The 18742-nt window shown below is 33.5% G+C and overlaps 1 protein-coding gene across 1 annotated transcript; it reads left to right on the plus strand.

Moving 5' to 3' along the window:
- Window positions 1-11935: 11935 nt before the first annotated feature.
- Window positions 11936-17076, plus strand: LOC121253252 (pescadillo homolog). The gene is made up of 13 exons (XM_041153244.1): window positions 11936-12052; window positions 12160-12245; window positions 12800-13048; window positions 13148-13273; window positions 13427-13511; window positions 13615-13728; window positions 13838-13931; window positions 14149-14435; window positions 14733-14840; window positions 14983-15104; window positions 15336-15555; window positions 15677-15892; window positions 16715-17076. The coding sequence occupies exons 1-13, from the start codon at window positions 12029-12031 to the stop codon at window positions 16799-16801; spliced, it is 1818 nt and encodes a 605-aa protein (XP_041009178.1). The 5' UTR covers window positions 11936-12028; the 3' UTR covers window positions 16802-17076.
- Window positions 17077-18742: the final 1666 nt, after the last annotated feature.

Consider the following 18742-nt stretch of genomic DNA (forward strand, 5'->3'; position numbering starts at 1 on the left):
TCATGGATCAAATGCAATATATTTTGACATGTTTATGGGACCCTACAATATCGAAGAAAAAACATTATCTTTTCACTCCATGAGGCTGCTAGCATCTATATGGGAAATTTTTGTTTGATGAGACACCTAGGAGAATCTCTTGTGTGATCATCAAAACGCCTGTAACATGATCATATATATCCTTATTAATTTCTTTACCAAATTGGACATAAATGTTCAAAAATGTGGCATAAGCTTGGCCTCTAAGTGTAGTTGTGGTTGGGAAGCTGTAGAGTCTGATTTACATGTTTTTAATGATTGTGATCTTGCTATATCTGTATTCATGGCATCAATTCTCACAGATTTTTGGTGTCTTAGATCTTTTAACTTTGGGTTAGAGAGATAAATTGCTAACTTGAGGGTCGGTTTTCCATGTGACAAATCAGATTTATATAATTGCTCAATTAGTTTCCTGTTTAATTCTTTGAAAATTGTGGGTAGTAATTAGAAACTCAACCAAATATGAAGGTATAATCAAGCCTACATCTTGTATTATTTGGAAAATTGTGAAATGGTTGCATGAATTAAATCTGATGATTAAATCATCAAGGGGCATAAAAAGATTGGATGATGGTTCTATTTTAAATTTCTTGAGAATTCCATTGTTGAAGACTAAACTAAAAAATTTTAGTTTAATTCGAAGGTTGAATTCTCCTACTGGTAGAATAAAACTTAATATCGCCTCAAAAGGCAATCCTGGGCTTGTTGGCTATTGTGGTATTATTCGAGATCATTGTAAAAAATTTATACATGGATTCTTCATTCATTTGGGAGTTGGTACAAATGTTTTTACAGTTAAAACTGGTCTTTCTTTGTGTTACCAGCTTAGTTTTTATGATGTAATTGTTGAGTCTAATGCATTGCTGGTAGTTAATTGGTTCAAAAATAGGTAAAAGCCTCCTGCAGGTATGTGAATATTTGGGAGGAAATACTTGAATTTAACAAGTGTTTAAGTTTTGATATGGTGTGGCAGATGGATTAGCTAATCTTGGAGTTTTAGGTATAACTTTGTTTTTCTCTTCTATTTTACAATTACCTAGAAATTTGTATGGAATTTTTTTATTGATAAATCTGGCTTACCATGTTTTAGATGGGTCAAATAGTTCATTTAGATATTTGATTTATTTCTGTTATAGATACTTTAGAACAGTTAATGTATGTAGTAGTTATTTTCTTGTAATGAAAGGTTTTACAAGAGTTTTAGTCTTGAGATTTATGTAACTCTCAAAACTCTTATACTAATTGTAAAAAGTATTTTTCTATCATAAGAGATAGCTATTAATAAAATTAGAGGAATCGTCTTTCTTCTTTAAAAAAAAAATGGATATAAACAATCAAGTACTTAATCCAAAGAGAAGAATCATGCATAATTTTAGATCATGTTCGAACTTTGCCATGGTAGATCATGATAATTGGGTTGTCTCTCCGAGGCACATTAATTTAAGGGTTCATTTGTTTAAAGACATGGTAGCTAGGAAGCTGCAACGTCGTCCCAGCCTCTGAAATTTTGTACTGTTGACTTCAATTATTGAATTTGAGTAGGTAGCAGCACGAAACTCCGAAAGCTTTACTGTTAGCTTCCATTATTGAACGCATGCAGTAATCAGCAGCATGCATACCCATACAGTTCGATCTCAGTTAAAAAATTTCCACTCAAGTTACAGAAAAACTTGGCTGAAATTCAATGGGCCGGGATGCATAACAATTAGGAATCGTTTGGGTAATGAGTAGGAGTGCAAATGGTCGGTTCGATCCGGTCTGGCGATGGATCCAAAATAGAACATCTAAAGAGGCTATTGGTTCGGTCCGGTCCAGTCGGTCCGGCTTAATTTTTTTTATTTTTTTAAATAATTAATAAAAAAATTTATTTAAAATATTAAATTAAATTAAGTGACTTATTAATATGGATTATGTAACAAACTCAATAAAAAAATATTTTATATGGTCAATGATAATAAATTAGATGAAAATTATATTATTAATTTATATAATTATTATATAATTAACTAATTGATATTATATATTAGTTAATTCATAGAATATTAACAAGTGTTAATAACATATTTAAAATTTTATATTGTTAATAGTGATAAGTTAGATAAAGATATATATAAAATATTGTTAATTTATAGAATATTAACAAGCATTAATAACATATTTAAAATTTTATATTGTTAATTGTACAATTATTATATAAATATATATATAATTTTTTTTTTCATTCGGTCCGGTCTGGTCTTAAAAAATTCTGGACCGTAGACCGGACCGAAACTATTCAGTCTTCTAAAATGTGAACTGAGACCGATCGGACCAAGTCTCGGTCCGATTTAGACCAAAACGGTCAGTCCGACCGGACCGTTTATCACCCCTAGTAATGAGTTAAAAGATAAAAATAATTGAGATAAAAATTAAAAGTTAAATAAAATATTATTAAAATATTATTTTTTAATATTATTATTATTTTAAAATTTAAAAAAAATTAAATCATTTATTATATATTATGTAAAAATTTTAAAATATTATAATAATAAATTGAGATAAAAAATTTACGTAATACTTGGGAATTGATCTCTCATCACCTATCTCTTTACTAATTAGTTTGTGATCGATTGTACGTACCTAGTACGTACTCCTGACAAAGTCAAACTTAAATATTACTAACTTAAATATTACTGTAATAATGCAGTCAAATCCCCCCCGATCGATCATCATGAGATATTGCAACTTGCAAGAAAATTGAACAAATCTTCACAAAATTGAAACAAAAATGCAGGTGCACCAACAATATATTTGTATATATGTGCGGAAAAGGCATGCGTGCAATCAATGGAAGCCGGTTTTGTCTAAAGTAATGCGAGGTACAAGTTATAAATATATAAATTTTGTATAAGATTTTTATAAAAATGTGGATGTCATAAAAAAAAGTAAAATTTTCATACTTTTTCATAGTAGGTCATCTTTTTTATAAAGTTTTTGTGAGAGATTTGTGCATTTAAGACTTGTATATGTCATTTATTTATATATCTATTCTATTATAATAAGTGGTTAGCTAACTGTGAATAGTAATTTTTATTCTTTTTTCGTTACTTTTTCTTATTTTTCCATTAAGTCCATTAAGTCATATTTTACCAAAAGACCCTTAAATCCCTTAATCATTTGACATGTAACTCATTTGTAGAATTTAATTAATGATCTAGTTTTACCAAAATGTCCTTAAAACTCTTAACCATTTGACGTGTAGCTCCCTTATAGAATTTAATGAAAGATCATGTTTTAGCAAAAGGCCCTTAATTGCTCCGCGGTGCACATGAATTAACGTCTATTTTTCATGTCATTTTTGTTCTGACAGTGTACTCATTTTCCTTTCTTTTTGTTTCAACTTTTTAAAATTAAAATGAATTTACTATTTAGAACAGAAATGCTTTAGAGCATTCTCATTGTAAAATTTAACTTTAAGTAAATTTAACTAATAAAAGACTCAAAACAATCAATATATAATATATATTATTAATTTGATTAGAATACAATTATTATTAATATTTTAATTAGTAGAACTATAAAATGTGATAAAAATAAAAATTGCAAAATTATTAAATTAATAATATTTTATTATTATATAGAGAGAGTAAATAGATAATCTAATATGGATGCAGACCAATGCTCATACTTTGCTGAAGTTTAGATTTTTTTAATTTTAATTTTTTGTATTTCTTTAATCTTATATATTTTTTTCAAACAAATAAGTTACTGACTTATTTATTTATTTTTTTATTAAAATTATTATGTAAACCACATCTCGAGACTAACACATCCGAAACTGTTTCCTAATGTGTGTGTGTGTGTGTATACACTTGTTGTTTGATCTTTCATAGGCCAAAAAGGCAGTTGGTTACTTTAATTTTAAAGGTTGGGTGGTGGATTCTAGGGCTGTGAAAAATTCCAAAAGTTTCGACTCTGCCTGATATCCGCTCCGATTCCGATTCCGACTCTGACGGAGTCGGAGTCATCAGAATTCGGAGTAGCTCCGAATAGATGATCAGAGTCGGAGTCGGAGTTGGAATCGGAGCTCCTTGGGGCTCCGACTCTGACTACGATTTTTTTAAAAACAAAAATCCAGATGTATCACGACGTCGTTTTACAGCCGGGTTTTAAAAAAAATTTATGTGGAACGACGTCGTTTCATCACACTGGGGGGTCCAAAACGTAGGATCCCCCTTCCCGAATCCCCCATTCCTTCTTCGGTCTCCCTTCTCTCTCGCGTCTCACGGAGTCTGAAGTCTGAACCAGTGAGCAGCTAAAGTGTCTCGCGTCTCACGTCGAGAGTCTCTGTTGCCGGCGTGCCGCCGTTCCTCGTTGCTCCTCCGTGCCGTCGTTCCTCGTTGCTCCTCTGTTCAACTTCCGCCCAGGGTGAGAATAAGGGGTTCCGAGCCCTAAATTCCATCACTAGCAATTTAATTTTTTTTCATTTCGTCTCTTATGAATTGGATATTTGAGTGTCTTGTGAATTGGTTTTGTAAATTTGTAGTAAGGAAATGTGTTTGATGAATTGTATGTTGTGTTTGTAAGTTTTGTTGTATGCATGTAATGTGTTTGATAAAATGTGCAAGAGAATCAAGAGATGTAAATGGACTATCAGTTTTATCTATTTGGTAAAGATCAGTCATTGTTTCACTCCAATACGTAAATTAAAAGTGGGTATAAATTTACTCTCTTATAAATTCTCAGGTTTAGCTTGTATTGTCGAAATTGCATTAATATCATGCAAGCCGCAAGGTGATCTTTCCAAATCTCATTAATTATATTGGCAGGTCAATGAAAAGTAGTAGAAGCGAAAACCATCACAAATTGCGCTTGGGTGTGGTTTTTATTAAATGTTTGGGCAGTAATAGAGTTTGTGGTTAATGGTTTCGGGGCATAAAATCCAAATTTGATTGCTTTTTCGGTGTTTTTGGTGTCTGCTTGTGGGTGTGGGGTCGCTTCTTTTGCTTTTGGTATTTCCTTGTATTAGAATAAAATAGGATATGTATGCAAGACTATTTTCTCTACTAGAAGACTAGGAGGAAATCAGTAATCTTTCCTTTGGGATTTTTCAGGTCCTTGACATTCTTATTGAGATGTATTTTGCCTTAAAGCATTGGATAGTGGAATATATTTTATGTTGATTGAGAAGCGTGAAATGGTAAGCACATGGAGAGGGTGAACTATTATCTATTGATCGGGTCCCAAAATGAGTGTGCTTTCTTAGAAACTTGAATTGAGACCTCGCTAAGGTAGCTAATCATTTGAGCTACACAATATTGCCTGTAATCCTACCATTTATGTAAAAAATAAATATTCCAGTATAGATTTATTTTTAGATGCGCTTTTGCAGAACTACCATAAAGATTTTAATATTGTTTTACAAGCTATTTGAGGTCTTCAACGGTTATTTTTTTCCTACTCTATGCATTGGGCATATGGGTTTTTTTAATTCTTATACCTAGGTCCCATGTACTTGGACTTTTACCTATTCTTACTATCAATAAAATCTTATTTACCTATAAAAAAAATACTTATGCCTAGGAAATAAGCCTATTTAGAAACAAAAGTATTTCTTTTTCTTTTTTTGAATAAATTTTGACATTTTTTCTGATTTTCTTTTATTTGTGGTGGTGTTATATGTTTTTATTGAGGTTTGAAAAACAAACAAACAAACTAACTAACTAACTAACTAACTAGATGCATTTCAGCTTCATTGATGTAGCCTAGTTTATTTTTAAACTAATTTTTTCCTTTTAATTTATTTTTTCAAGTTCATTGATTGTGATATGGATCCTACACGTAGTGGAGATGATCGTCCACAAGGAGATGTGGTAGATGTCAATGCTACAACTCCTACACCGGTGGGTACTTCCACCCCTAGACCCACATCGAGAGCTGCTACATCTAGAGCAGCTACATCTTGTGCGAGTAGTCGACTCCCACTCCTAGTTGATATAGAGGATGATGATATATTCAACGAAGACGAGGAGATGCCCATTGAGCAAGATCAACTACCACGACCTTTTAAAAAGAGGTCGTGAACATGAGAGCATTTCACCAAAATTCTTGATGATGTGGCAACCCCGGTAGCAAGATGCCATTACTGTGGATCACTTTGTAGATGCCATTCGAAGAAGCAAGATACCAATGTGTTAATAGCACATCTAAATGGTTGTCAACGATATAAAATAACGAAGGGATTGACGGCCACTGATCAGACCAACCTCAGTTACCAAACTTCTACAGCCACTGATGATACACAGACTAAGAAATTGGTCATCCCTCAATACAGTGAAAAGATGTTGAGGGACATGCTTGCAGAGATGATAATTACTGATGAGATGCCATTTACCACAGTCGAGAAAAGAGGCTTTCGAAACTTTCTAAATTTTGTTGAGCCACGATTTTCCATTCCATCACGGTATACGGTGATGCGAGATTGTATGAAAAGGCATGCGAAAGACAAGGCGGAGATGAGGAAGATGTTTATTACCACTGGTCAGAGAGTGTCATTTACGATTGACACATGGACGTCCATACAGAACGTCTGCTACATGTATATGACAGCACACTACATTGACAGTGAGTGGATTTTGCATAAAAAAATTATTGGCTTTAAAGATATTGTGGATCATAAAGGTGTATCCATTGGGGTGAAGATGAATGATTGTTTAAAGGACTAGGGAATTCAAAAAGTGATGTGTATTACAGTTGATAATGTCAGTGCCAATGAAACAGCAATTGAATGGTTTAAGCGGAACACGACAGTGAGAGATAATATCATTCGGGTCCACGAGTTTATTCACGTTCTAGACTGTGCTCATATCATTAACCTCATAGTTGTTGAGGGGTTAAAAGAGATTGATGATTCCATAAGCCGAGTCCGCAACATTGTACGATATGTAAGGGGTTCCCCTTAAAGGCTTGCCAAGTTTTAGGCAATTGCAGAAGATCTTAAGATTGAATGCTCTAGTATGTTGTACTTGGACGTTCCGACTGGATGGAATTCTACATACATGATGTTGGATGTGGCACAGAAATACCAAAAAGCATTCGAACGGATGGAGGTCAAGAATTGGGGCCTAAGGTATGCTTTGTTGGAGCCAGCAGGACAGGAGCTCGGTGCTCCGGACGCACATGATTGGACCAGTGTGAGCTACTTTTTTATCTTTTCAATATTTTTTTCTTACAGATTTAGACTTTGACTTTGGTGATCATATTTATGTAGTTATATTTATATAGTTATATCCCGAGCAAAGACATGGGATAAGTAGCCCACCGAGATACCAGCGAAAAGAGTTTTTCCTAAAGATAATATCAAACCAAAATATCTTCTTATATCCTCTCTATTAGATTGCATCCATGATCATATTCCGGAAATCATCAGCTAGAAAAAAGTAATAAAGGAAATAAAGTATGCAGAATTCAAGAATTTCTTAATCATGACATGACGTACTCACTCATACAACAATCATGATCTAGAGATCGACATTGTAACTATTCATATGTAATGCAATCCAAAGTTCATATTTTTTTCATTATTATATTCTAAAACATGATAAATGATGTTCTTTATTTTATATTTTGTAATTATACATAGTCACAATTACAAATACGACATATTTTAAGCAGATGTTCATTCAAGTAATCAATATATAAAACTACTTAAAATGTTACGCGTTGACATAAATAATTAGAGATGATTAAATTTAAAATAAAGAATGGTATTATTCAAATTTCAAACGTTCAATTAATCGTGATGATTACAAAATGTTCATTAACTATATATTAATGCACGATATATATTTGGGACCAAACCAAAACTCAAATATATTTTAATGCACGTACGGAGCTCGGAGCTGCCATTTGGAGGTTGGAGCTCCGACCTCCGATCGGAGTCGGACTCAGACTCCAGTTCGGAGTCGGAGTCGGAGGATCATTTTGGCTTCAACTCTTGTCGGAGTTAGAGGTCAGAAACGGCAACTCCGACTCCGTCGGAGTTGGAGCTCAGCCCTTGTGGATTCTTTTTTTTTTCTTCAGCTTTTTGCATAACGTACGGGTTCTCTAGAGCTAGTTAGGTAGCTAGAAAATGAAGGTCTCATTTGGTTGTTGGACTATATTGAGATCAACTCAGTTCAGTTTAATTTTAAGTTGAATTTAACATTTAAACATTAAACTCTCAAATCATTAAACTCATAACAACTCAAAACTTCTTTACACGTAGGACCCACAATCTTTTTAAATTTCACACATTTTTATACTCGGGACCCACAACCTTTTTCAAATTTTTATAAATATATCTAAACTCATTTTAACATTCACACATCTAAACTCATTTTAAGTGAACTCCATAAAATTTACTCCACCATCTCAACTCATTAATATTCATAAAGAACTCAACTGATCTCAACTTAACTCAATATCCAAATGCAGTCTAATATTACTTTCCAACTTTTTGGTACCCCAATTACAAATCATAATTTCTATCAAAACTTGCTTTGTTACGCAGAATTTACTAGATCGATATACATCGTAGGTACACACATACACATATATGTTTAGGACTATTAATTAATTTTACGAATATACTTTTTGTTGTCTTATTACATGATGTAGATTATAATTAAACTTTTATTGATTTGTATACACAAACATATATTACGTATAAGATAAAATAATTGATTGGACCATCCCAGCTTCTTTCAAATTCTAATAATTTGGGTTATCATAGGCTCATAGTCTTTGCATGGGTATCAAAAAAGCAAGTGGAGAGAGATGATGGGCACTTCAATGAACCATGAGAAAACCTATTCATAATAGGTCATTGCTTACATATATACTAAGAAATCACACGTCAATATTGAACTATGAAATTAAATATGAGTAACGTACGGTTGCTTCAATATTTCTTATTCTCTGTTGGTATAATATGTTGTGCCAGGATCTGCTTATATATGTATCTATTTCTTTCTCGTTCAATCAGTTATCTAAATACGATAAGAATTTAATTAAAATGATATTGTTCCGTAAATAAGATATAATTGGATCCCAACAAAGGTTTTAACAAGTTGAATATAGAACTTATCAAAGTCGATCTTTTTGTGAATATATATATATATATATATATATATATATATGGAGAGAGAGAGAGAGAGGTATCTTATAATCTTAGTAGAAAAAATTATACTCATCATTCTCACACCAACCACACATAATTTTTTATTTTTTTTTCTTACCAAATGTATAATGTATGAATGATAAGTAGAAGAAGAATAAAATAAAATAAATATAATGTGTATGGATTGTGAGGGGAAAAAAATACACTAGCCCATAAATTGGGCCCAGTCCATCAAGATATCACCAGGGACAAAAGATGGAGGATAAAAGAGATATAAGGGCTGTAAATGTCAGGCGGGAAAGATGAGATAAGAGGGATATAGGGGCTGTGAATGTCAGAGGGAGATAAGAAGGAATCAAGAAGAGCAAGTCAGACGCGCCAAGAGGAGAAGTCATATCATGGCAGAGAGCTTCAGAGCTTGCCAGAAAGAAAGTAGGTCAAGGAAGGAAGCTAACACACGCAACAAATGGGTACATATATAAAGCATTCAACCAGATGAAAAGATATAGACTAATAAACGACTTCTACTTCTCAGAAAGACCGAGCTCTCCCTTAATAAGATATTCTTCTTCTTCAAACAACCCCTCGAGAAAGACATCGCCCTCAACAAGAAGAGTTTCAACCTTTTCTATACAGTGAGATATGAGGATCCATGAGTGATTGTAAACTGTTATATTATATTAGAGACTTTCCTACCCAAACCCCGTGGGTATAGGTATATTGCCGAAACAAGTAAATCTTGGTGTCATCTGTTTTTACTTTCACAATACTTATTTTTCATTCGTCGTCATGGATGTACTAAACGCCACCATACAGCCGCACCGGAATACTGCCGGGGGCTCCAAATAATTCACATTGCGGCACCAAGGGTTTAGATTTGTCCAAGCCCGCGAAACACGACATCAACATAGATGATGAGTAACAAAACTCAATCTTACTATCTTGAAAAGCCTTATCTTTATGAGATAACTTAATGATAGTAGTCATATAATAACATTTTCGGGATGAGCATGGAAGGTCGTGAAAGGTGCACTAGTCTTAGTGCGTGGTATGAAGACTCACTTTGTATTTAATATCAAAATCCAATGATGTGAAGGTAAATATAAAGTTGCATCAGAGTAAGCTTGGCCACGCAAATAAGAGCACTATCGGTTAAATAATTAAATAAATAAATAAACAGTTAATATTTTCGCTTTCAAAGTGGAATAGTACATCGTATTGCGGCCCGGCCCAGATTGACTTGGAGACTTGGAGTGCTGCAGGGAAGCTGACGACGACAAAAACCATCCGGATTTGATTCGGACACCATGCACCGTCGCACGTTAGAACGCATAGAATTCAATTTGTTACCTACGAGTATAGTAGTTGATCAAAATTTATTCGTTTAACTTTTATTCGAATATAAATAAATCTCAATTTTATCATCAAGATATATTTTATGTTCACAAATAATTTATTTTTTATTTGAATGAATTTTAATTTATTCACATTCTATTTATTTTCTACAAAATGTATTTTTATATCCCATGTTATAACTTTATTTATAAATTTTAACAAAACATTTTGAGCTTTTATAAATGATATATAGTACATACACACACTAGTTATATAGTTTAATACTTAATCATAATCATATATTCATAAATGGCTCATTTAATAATTAAGCTTGCTCATATGGTTTTTCTACTAAACAAATTTAAATTTATAATCTAATTTTAAATTTATTAATTATAGTGCTTTCAATTTTGATTATATCAATCTTTTCGTTAGTATATCATTAACAACTCATTCAAATGACAGGTAAACACTAATGATCGGATGCCACTAAATATGTAAAAATATAGATTGAAAAAATTCAAAAATTAATGTTTAAGTCATAAAAGTTTAAGCTATCAAATTGGTACAAGAATTATATACAAATATTATCCAATTGTAAAAAATAATTTATTAATATGGTTTCCTTATCGAGTAATATTGTTAGATATAATATTAAAATGTATAAGTTTTGTGAACTTCCTTTGAGAAATAGTAGGGTTTGTCATTAAAAAAATATATTTTTTATGTGAGTTCCAAATTTACATACTAGTTAAAAAAATGCATTTCACATATTAAAACTGTAAATATCATTTTTCTTTATTTAAATACGATTGTTATAATTGGACCATGGCAATTTTAACTATAGTTTTAAGAAAAATTATATTCATCATCTCTATATCACACACTACACATTTTTTTTCTTTACTAAATGTGTAGTGTATGGATGATGAACAGAATAATTCATTTAATTTAACAAGAATAATAAAAAAAATAAAGTGGGATGATGAGTAGAATGATTATAATGTTAGAAAAATTTCACTTATTATCCCCACATCACATACCACATAAGATTTTTTACCTTTTTTTTTTTTTTTCCTTAGCAAAAATGTTATATATGAATGATAAGTAGAAGAATTCAATAAATTTAGTAAAATTAAAACACAAAATAAAAATAAAAACAAGTGTGGTGTGTGATGTGTGAGATAATGAGCAACAAAACCAATATTTTTAAACCTGCAGTACTTAACCGAAGATAAATTATATTTATTATCTTCACATCATACACCATTATATAATTTATTATTTTTATTATTTTATTTAAATATAAATTTACACAATAATATATATGTTTAAATAAAATAGTGATATTTGTTGATAGCCGAGATGATAAGCATAATTTTTGCCCAGCCGAATATAAGCTGCACAACTTCCGCCTAGTTCTTAAACCCTAATTTATACGTCTCTGTTCACACACCTTTCCTCTTTCCTCAAGCCTCCATTCACCTCTCTCAAAGGCTCAGCTGGCTTGTAACAATGGCAAAACACTACAGGCCTCCCGTAAGTTCTAACTCTCCACCGCGTTGCTTTCGGTAACCTATGATCAATATGGGAATGGAAATTTCAATTTTAGTACTATTTTGTACTTTCTCTCTCCTTTTTTCCAGGGAAAGAAAAAGGAAGGAAACGCTGCTAGGTACATCACTAGGTCGCAGGCAGTCAAACATCTTCAAGTCACTCTTCCCCTTTTCAGGTCCCTCTCTCGCTCATAAAGATGTGTGTATGTGTGTTTAGCTAAAACATTGAGTTTATGTATTTAGGTTGGTATGCTAGGAAAATGATCATGAATACATACCTTTTTCTGTGTGTAAATTTGAGTTGGATTTCATTCGATTTGGCTGATTTGAAATCATCAAGTAACGTATTCTCCAATTATTTTAGTAGAGTTTAGCTGTGTACTATTTCTGCAAGCATAATAGCCATCCTTTTGGGATATGGGCTCTGGCTTTGGATAATTTGAGTAATTCTTATTAAGAATTTAGCTGGTGGATGATGCCAAACAAAATTCATGCATTATGTTAATAAGCACTAATGCAACTTTTCTCTGAGTTTTTAGCTTGTGTTTTAGGCTTGATAGTATTAGGGCAATTCATATTAGGCCAAAAGCTGAATGTAACTTCTATCCTCAGTCTGTGCTGTTCTGTATGTTTGTTTGAGCCGTTAAACAAAGTTAGATTATTGTCACTTTTTGTTGGAAAGGGGCATTTGACTGGGAATATAAACTCATCAATTGCTTGAAAATTGTAGGAGACTATGCATTCTCAAGGGTGTATTCCCTCGGGAGCCAAAGAAGAAGGTGAAAGGAAATCATCACACTTATTATCATGTGAAGGATGTTGCATTCCTGCAGCATGAACCTTTACTCGAGATATTTAGAGATAAGAGGGCTTATGAGAAGAAGATCAAGAAAGCTGAGTCAAAGAAGAACCCAGATCTTGCCAACCGTTTGCGAACCCGCATACCTACTTATACCCTAGATAGAATTATTCGGGAGAGGTTTGTTAAACCATCCATTGGCTTGGAAAGATATGATGCCAGTCGCTTGCTGCCGATGAAAAACCTCTCATATTTGCTGTCATAATGCTTGGATTGTAGGTACCCAAAGTTCGTTGACGCACTGAGAGATTTGGATGACTGTCTCACGATGGTGCATCTTTTTGCAGCATTACCTGCATTGGAGAGGGAGAAACTGGAAGTGGACCGTATTCATAATTGTCGAAGGTAGATGCTTCTTTTTTATAGAAAGAGGTGAAATGGTGTCAGATATATGCTAGTTTTCCATCCACAAAAAAGTACGAGTGGTTAGATGACTTTAAATACAGGCATATCATCTTGTGAGCACTTATCTGTGGTAAATCACGGTTTATTTTCCAGATTGAGTCATGAATGGCAAGCATACATCTCTCGTGTTCAAAAATTACGAAAAGTATTCATATCTGTGAAAGGCATATACTATCAGGTACCGCAACCATTTATTATTTACTATAAATTTTTACTGGGCCGGCATATGGAAATTATTTTTATTTATTTTCTCGACATCTTTGTGCTGTTTGTCCTTGAAGGCCGAGGTTGAAGGTCAAAAGGTCACATGGTTGACCCCTCATGCGTTGCAGCAAGTTTTGCCCGAGGATGATGTTGACTTCAATGTCATGCTAACTTTTCTGGAAGTTTATGAGGTTAATTTATGGTGGTTCTTTTTTTATTTGTTGTTCATGCCATTATTTTGCACTTACAAGGGAAGCAAGTTTTCATAATATCGAATGTACTTATTTTTTGTGGGTGCAGACTCTTCTCACCTTTGCTAATTATCACCTTTATCATTCAATAAATGTGAAGTATCCACCCATTCTTGATCCTCGACTGGAAGCCTTAGCATCAGGTATGGTTTTCGCTATTCTGGATGGAGATTTCCAAGTTCTCAACCAGGGATTTTGGCTTCTTCTTTTTCTTCTTCTTTTTTGTATTTACAAAAAAAAAAATATTTTGGCATCTTGAAGCTGTGTGCTGAAATTCTATATTTGTAGTTTTGGTGGGTGGTTATTCTTTAGGCCGTTTATTAATTAAACATGTAATTTAGTACTTTCTTACCGATGCAGATCTCTATGCGTTGTCAAGATACATTGATGCGAACTCTAGGACTTCTGTGGTGGATCCTCAAGCTACTACCATGTCAGGATCTGAGCAAGTTGAGACCCAACAGAAGGGGACACAACCTGATGAGTCTGATCTAAGACTAGCTCAACTTCAATACCAACTTCCTTTTAATGAACCTGGTGCGCTGATGCGCCTTGCTGAAGATGTTGCTGGTGAGGATGAAGAAGATGAAGACACAAGGGAGTGTAAAAAACTCTTCAAGAGTCTGAAATTCTTCTTGAGTCGTGAGGTGAGATCAATTTCTTGTTATTGACCTTATGAGATATTGGATTTTTGTCCAAGATAAGATCTATTAGAGTGACCTTTAGGTATAAAAGGCACTTAATGGCTGCTGCTACAAAGACATAAAAGGGACCTCAGTGGTAGAATCTTCTTGCTCACACCTTTTTTCAGTCTGCTGACTTTAGTGATTTTTACTCCAAAGGGGTGGGTGTTTGTGTAAAAACCCTCTGAAGAGGTGACGAAGATTAGAGATGCAATCAGTTGTTTATCCTCTCTTTTTATAAATTAAATTTGTTACGTTCAGGTTCCCAGAGAGTCATTGCTTTTTGTCATTCCTGCTTTTGGTGGTGTCATTTCCTGGGAGGGAGAGGGGGCTCCATTTAAGGAAGCTGATCAGAGCATTACTCATCAGGTTTGCCATTAAACTCGTTATGTAGGAGATAGCACGTTAACAGATCAATACCTACATACATGGATTTATTGTTTCATGTTTTATTTTTTATTTTTTTTGAAAAATTGTTAGATCATTTCTGAGTGATTTCTTTTTTATACAGATTGTTGACCGACCAATTCAAGGTCATAAATTCCTCTCCAGAGAATATGTGCAGCCACAATGGGTGTATGATTGTGTAAATGCTCGCATAATTTTGCCAACCGAGAATTATTTGGTGGGAAGGTAATTTTTCAAGTCCCTAATGTAAGTGATTGATCAGAAATATTCTGCGCACAAACATATTTATTGAGAAATGTTTTTTGTGGACCTCCATGTTTGCTATTGTCAACAGCAAGAAATGACATATTTATGTCATTCAAGATCGATGTGGTTCCTTCTAACTTCTAAGGTGAAAGTTGGTGCACATCTATCACCATAGTATTAATGTTTTGACTTATTGATACATGTCAATAGGGTTCCTCCACCGCACTTATCACCTTTTGTTGACAATGAGGCGGAAGGTTATGTTCCTGAGTATGCGGAGACCATAAAACGATTGCAGGCTGCTGCTAGAAACGAAGTCCTTCCATTACCGGGTGTGGGAAAAGAAGATTTGGAAGATCCTCAGAAGTTATTGGTTGAAGGTGTAATTGATCGGGCAGCAGCCAATAAAGCTGCTGAGAGAAAGCGCAAGGTAGAAAACTGCATACAGGAACGCATATTATATAAAATGTGATGGTATTTTATATCTTCATTTTCATGGCATGTTCATAACTCCATCCATATTGTCATTAACAAATTTTGAATGGATGCAGATGACTCTTGAGCAGAATCGTTATCTTGATGAATTGAAAGTGGAAGTTGATGGTCTCCAGTCTTCTTCAACTGGTCAGGACAATAAGCAGACTTCTAAAGAGATGGAGGCTAGGGAAGAATCCGAGCCTGATATACATAGGATTGTCCAGGATCACTCAAACATGTCAAAGGTTGTGATGTCACGTAATAAGAGGAAGCTTTATGAAGCCATGGAGGTAAATTTATCAATTATGCTGTTTTTATTGTTTTCCTTTTGTTTTTTTTTTTTTTGGGGCGGGGGGGGGGGGGGAGCTTTCTATCTTTGATTTCTTGAGAAGTGATCCGATATTTTGTTAAGATGTCCATGGTTAACATCAGTTCTTGTCATTTCGTAGCCAAGCATCTACATGCTGTTCACTCATTCTTCGTATATGTTTTGTCGTGGATAGAATATCTTGCTGTTTAGTTTACTCAAGAGTTTTTCTGGGTTTTAAAAGCTGGGGATGTTCATGCAAGCAGGTGGATACCGAACTTGTTTCTCCATTGTTTTCCTTCACAGGCTAGAATCATTACTTGTCGATTAAATATGGTATAATTAAGTTGTAAGCTTGTAAAAATACCGAAAGCTATTGTAATCCTGCTGTAAATTTTTACGGAACTTTTTTGTTAAGATTGTTTCATAGATATATTTACTGTGGTCTTTCAAGTGTCAGTGTAATATAGTCGTAGCTCTCCTAAAGATAGTTTTTGATGCCAAGTGATATACACATCCTTGGGTTATTTGCTTATTAGATATATTTACTTGTGGTCATTTAGTTGTTGATACGGTCTTAGTCGATGAGTCAGAACCCACATGTTCTTTTAATTTTCTAGGTGATGGGTTTTATTCTTTTAGCCTGATGTTTCATCATTAGTGGATTGTATTCGGCTGTCAAAGGCTCTTTTACCTCTAATTTTCGTATGCAATCATAAGTAGCATCATTCAAGTTTGATAATATTCTCTTCTGGGGTTTGACTATATTACTAATCTCTCTCTCTCTCTCTCTCTGACTCTCCAGATTGGCAAAAAACGAAAGCAGGCTCATGTTAATCTTCTCAAGGAACGGAAGAAAAAAATTGAAACCGGTCAGAAATTTGAGAGTTGAAGTGCTGCTGAGATTTGTACGGCTCTAAATTTATTGCTGATTTGTTTTCTGTCATAACTGTAGAGGACAAAAGAATTTTTTATTCGTTTCAAAGTGAAAATGAAAATATTTATCTACCATAAAATATAGGAAACCTGGTTAGGCTTGAGCTTCATGACGACGTGTATTTACTATTTAGTTCAACATTGCCAATCGAGGTTATGATTGGCGAAAATTTTGGTAAATATGTAAGAATATATATATATATATATATATATTTGTTGTTGGATGTTTAATACGAAGAATATTTAATTAAATAAAATAAAATATAGTGTCTGAACTTGTATTAAATATCTCAGATTAAAATTGTAAAATCCCAATTAGATGCAATTGAGCTTCTGGCACTGGTCTGTGTCTGCTGATGTACGAAAACTGTGACTGGTCCCAACCTAATAAGAAGTTTCCGTATAATGCATACCCAATCTGAGCGTGGTGGAGGGCTGTGATTCCCTCTAACAGTCTATAAGGGTTGAAAATCTATGATGGATCACTTTCATCACCATGCTTCTGTGCTGTGCAAGTGGGCATTATTTTTGGAGGGTTGGGAGGGTCCTCTTATCAAGACCCTTGTGAATTGACTACCGCGCGATCGAATAATTCTAGGGTGGCAGCCTAATTATCTACGTGGCACCATGTAAACTGCGGGGCCATATATATTCGGGTGAGTTTTTTGTCATCTTGTATTTAATCAAATAAGTTATTTTTCTGAGGCATTTGTGGAGAGGGTACATGGATGACTCTTGGACGGTAGCTGCTTGTTTCAGCGTACATCTTTGCTTATTTTAGTGAAATAATTGATATTTATACTGATAGTGTGTATAGTGTCGTATATTTTGTAATATAGAGAAAAAGATGCATACGATTAATATTAGATATAGTGATGAGTTTTGCAAATGATGTGCACTTGTTTTAAAAAGAAGTGGAATTTATTATTAAAATTTTTTTATGCTGATTATATATATTCTTTTTTTATTCTTTTTTTTTTTTTTTTTTTTTAAATACGGCAGACTCTATAAATAAATATCAATTTTCTAACTGTATTTAGCATTTCGGCTTTTTCTGTAGACTCCAAAGTCCAAGAAACGTAAGCAGAGCTGCAGAAGCCCATTCAAATGGGTAAATCTCATACATCCATGACACTCGCCCGAGCTCCTGCTTGCCAAAACGACGTCGCTTTTTCATCTGTATCTGACTTGCATTCGGCAGCACCATTCCCTAAGAAAAAAAATCATTGTGAAACGAACAAAGAACGTAAGAAATCAAAAAGGCGGGAAAAAGAGCCGTTGCCTCTTGCCAACCAAATTTCTCGAGGTTTTGGCGCCAAAACCAAGTGCAATGGTTTCAGCTGCCCGTAAAACTCCGGGCAGCTCTTTCTCCATTTTTCCCTTGCTACAGAAATTTACCTTCTTCTTTTTTTTTTTTTTTTTTTTTTTTTTTTTAATTCATTTGGAGAGACTAGCTTGTTTCAAAGATAAAAATGTTCTCTGAAAAAAAAGAAGAAGATACAAGTGTAATTGAATCGAGAAGCTCGTTAACATATTTGGTTCGGTTCGAATAAGTTTTCTTGGTCTTAATTGATTTAATTAATGTATCGAAATTAAATATTAAATCATAGTTATAAAACATATTAAATTTGTAAAGGTTTATATTGACTTAGGCTTCGTTTGGATGATCAATTCATCTCAACTCATCATTACAATTTTTTTAAATTTCAATACAAAATATAATAAACAATTCAACTTTTTTAAATCTCAAAATAATAATAATATTAAAAAATAATATTCTAACAATATTTTATTATCTTAACTCAACTCAACTCACTTTAACATCCAAACGCAACATAAGCTCATTAACATGACTCCTCTTAACATGCTAAGCTTGTTTAAATGAATTATTTCTCTA

Source organism: Juglans microcarpa x Juglans regia, chromosome 2S (assembly GCF_004785595.1).
Source record: "Juglans microcarpa x Juglans regia isolate MS1-56 chromosome 2S, Jm3101_v1.0, whole genome shotgun sequence".
Classification (NCBI taxonomy): domain Eukaryota; kingdom Viridiplantae; phylum Streptophyta; class Magnoliopsida; order Fagales; family Juglandaceae; genus Juglans; species Juglans microcarpa x Juglans regia.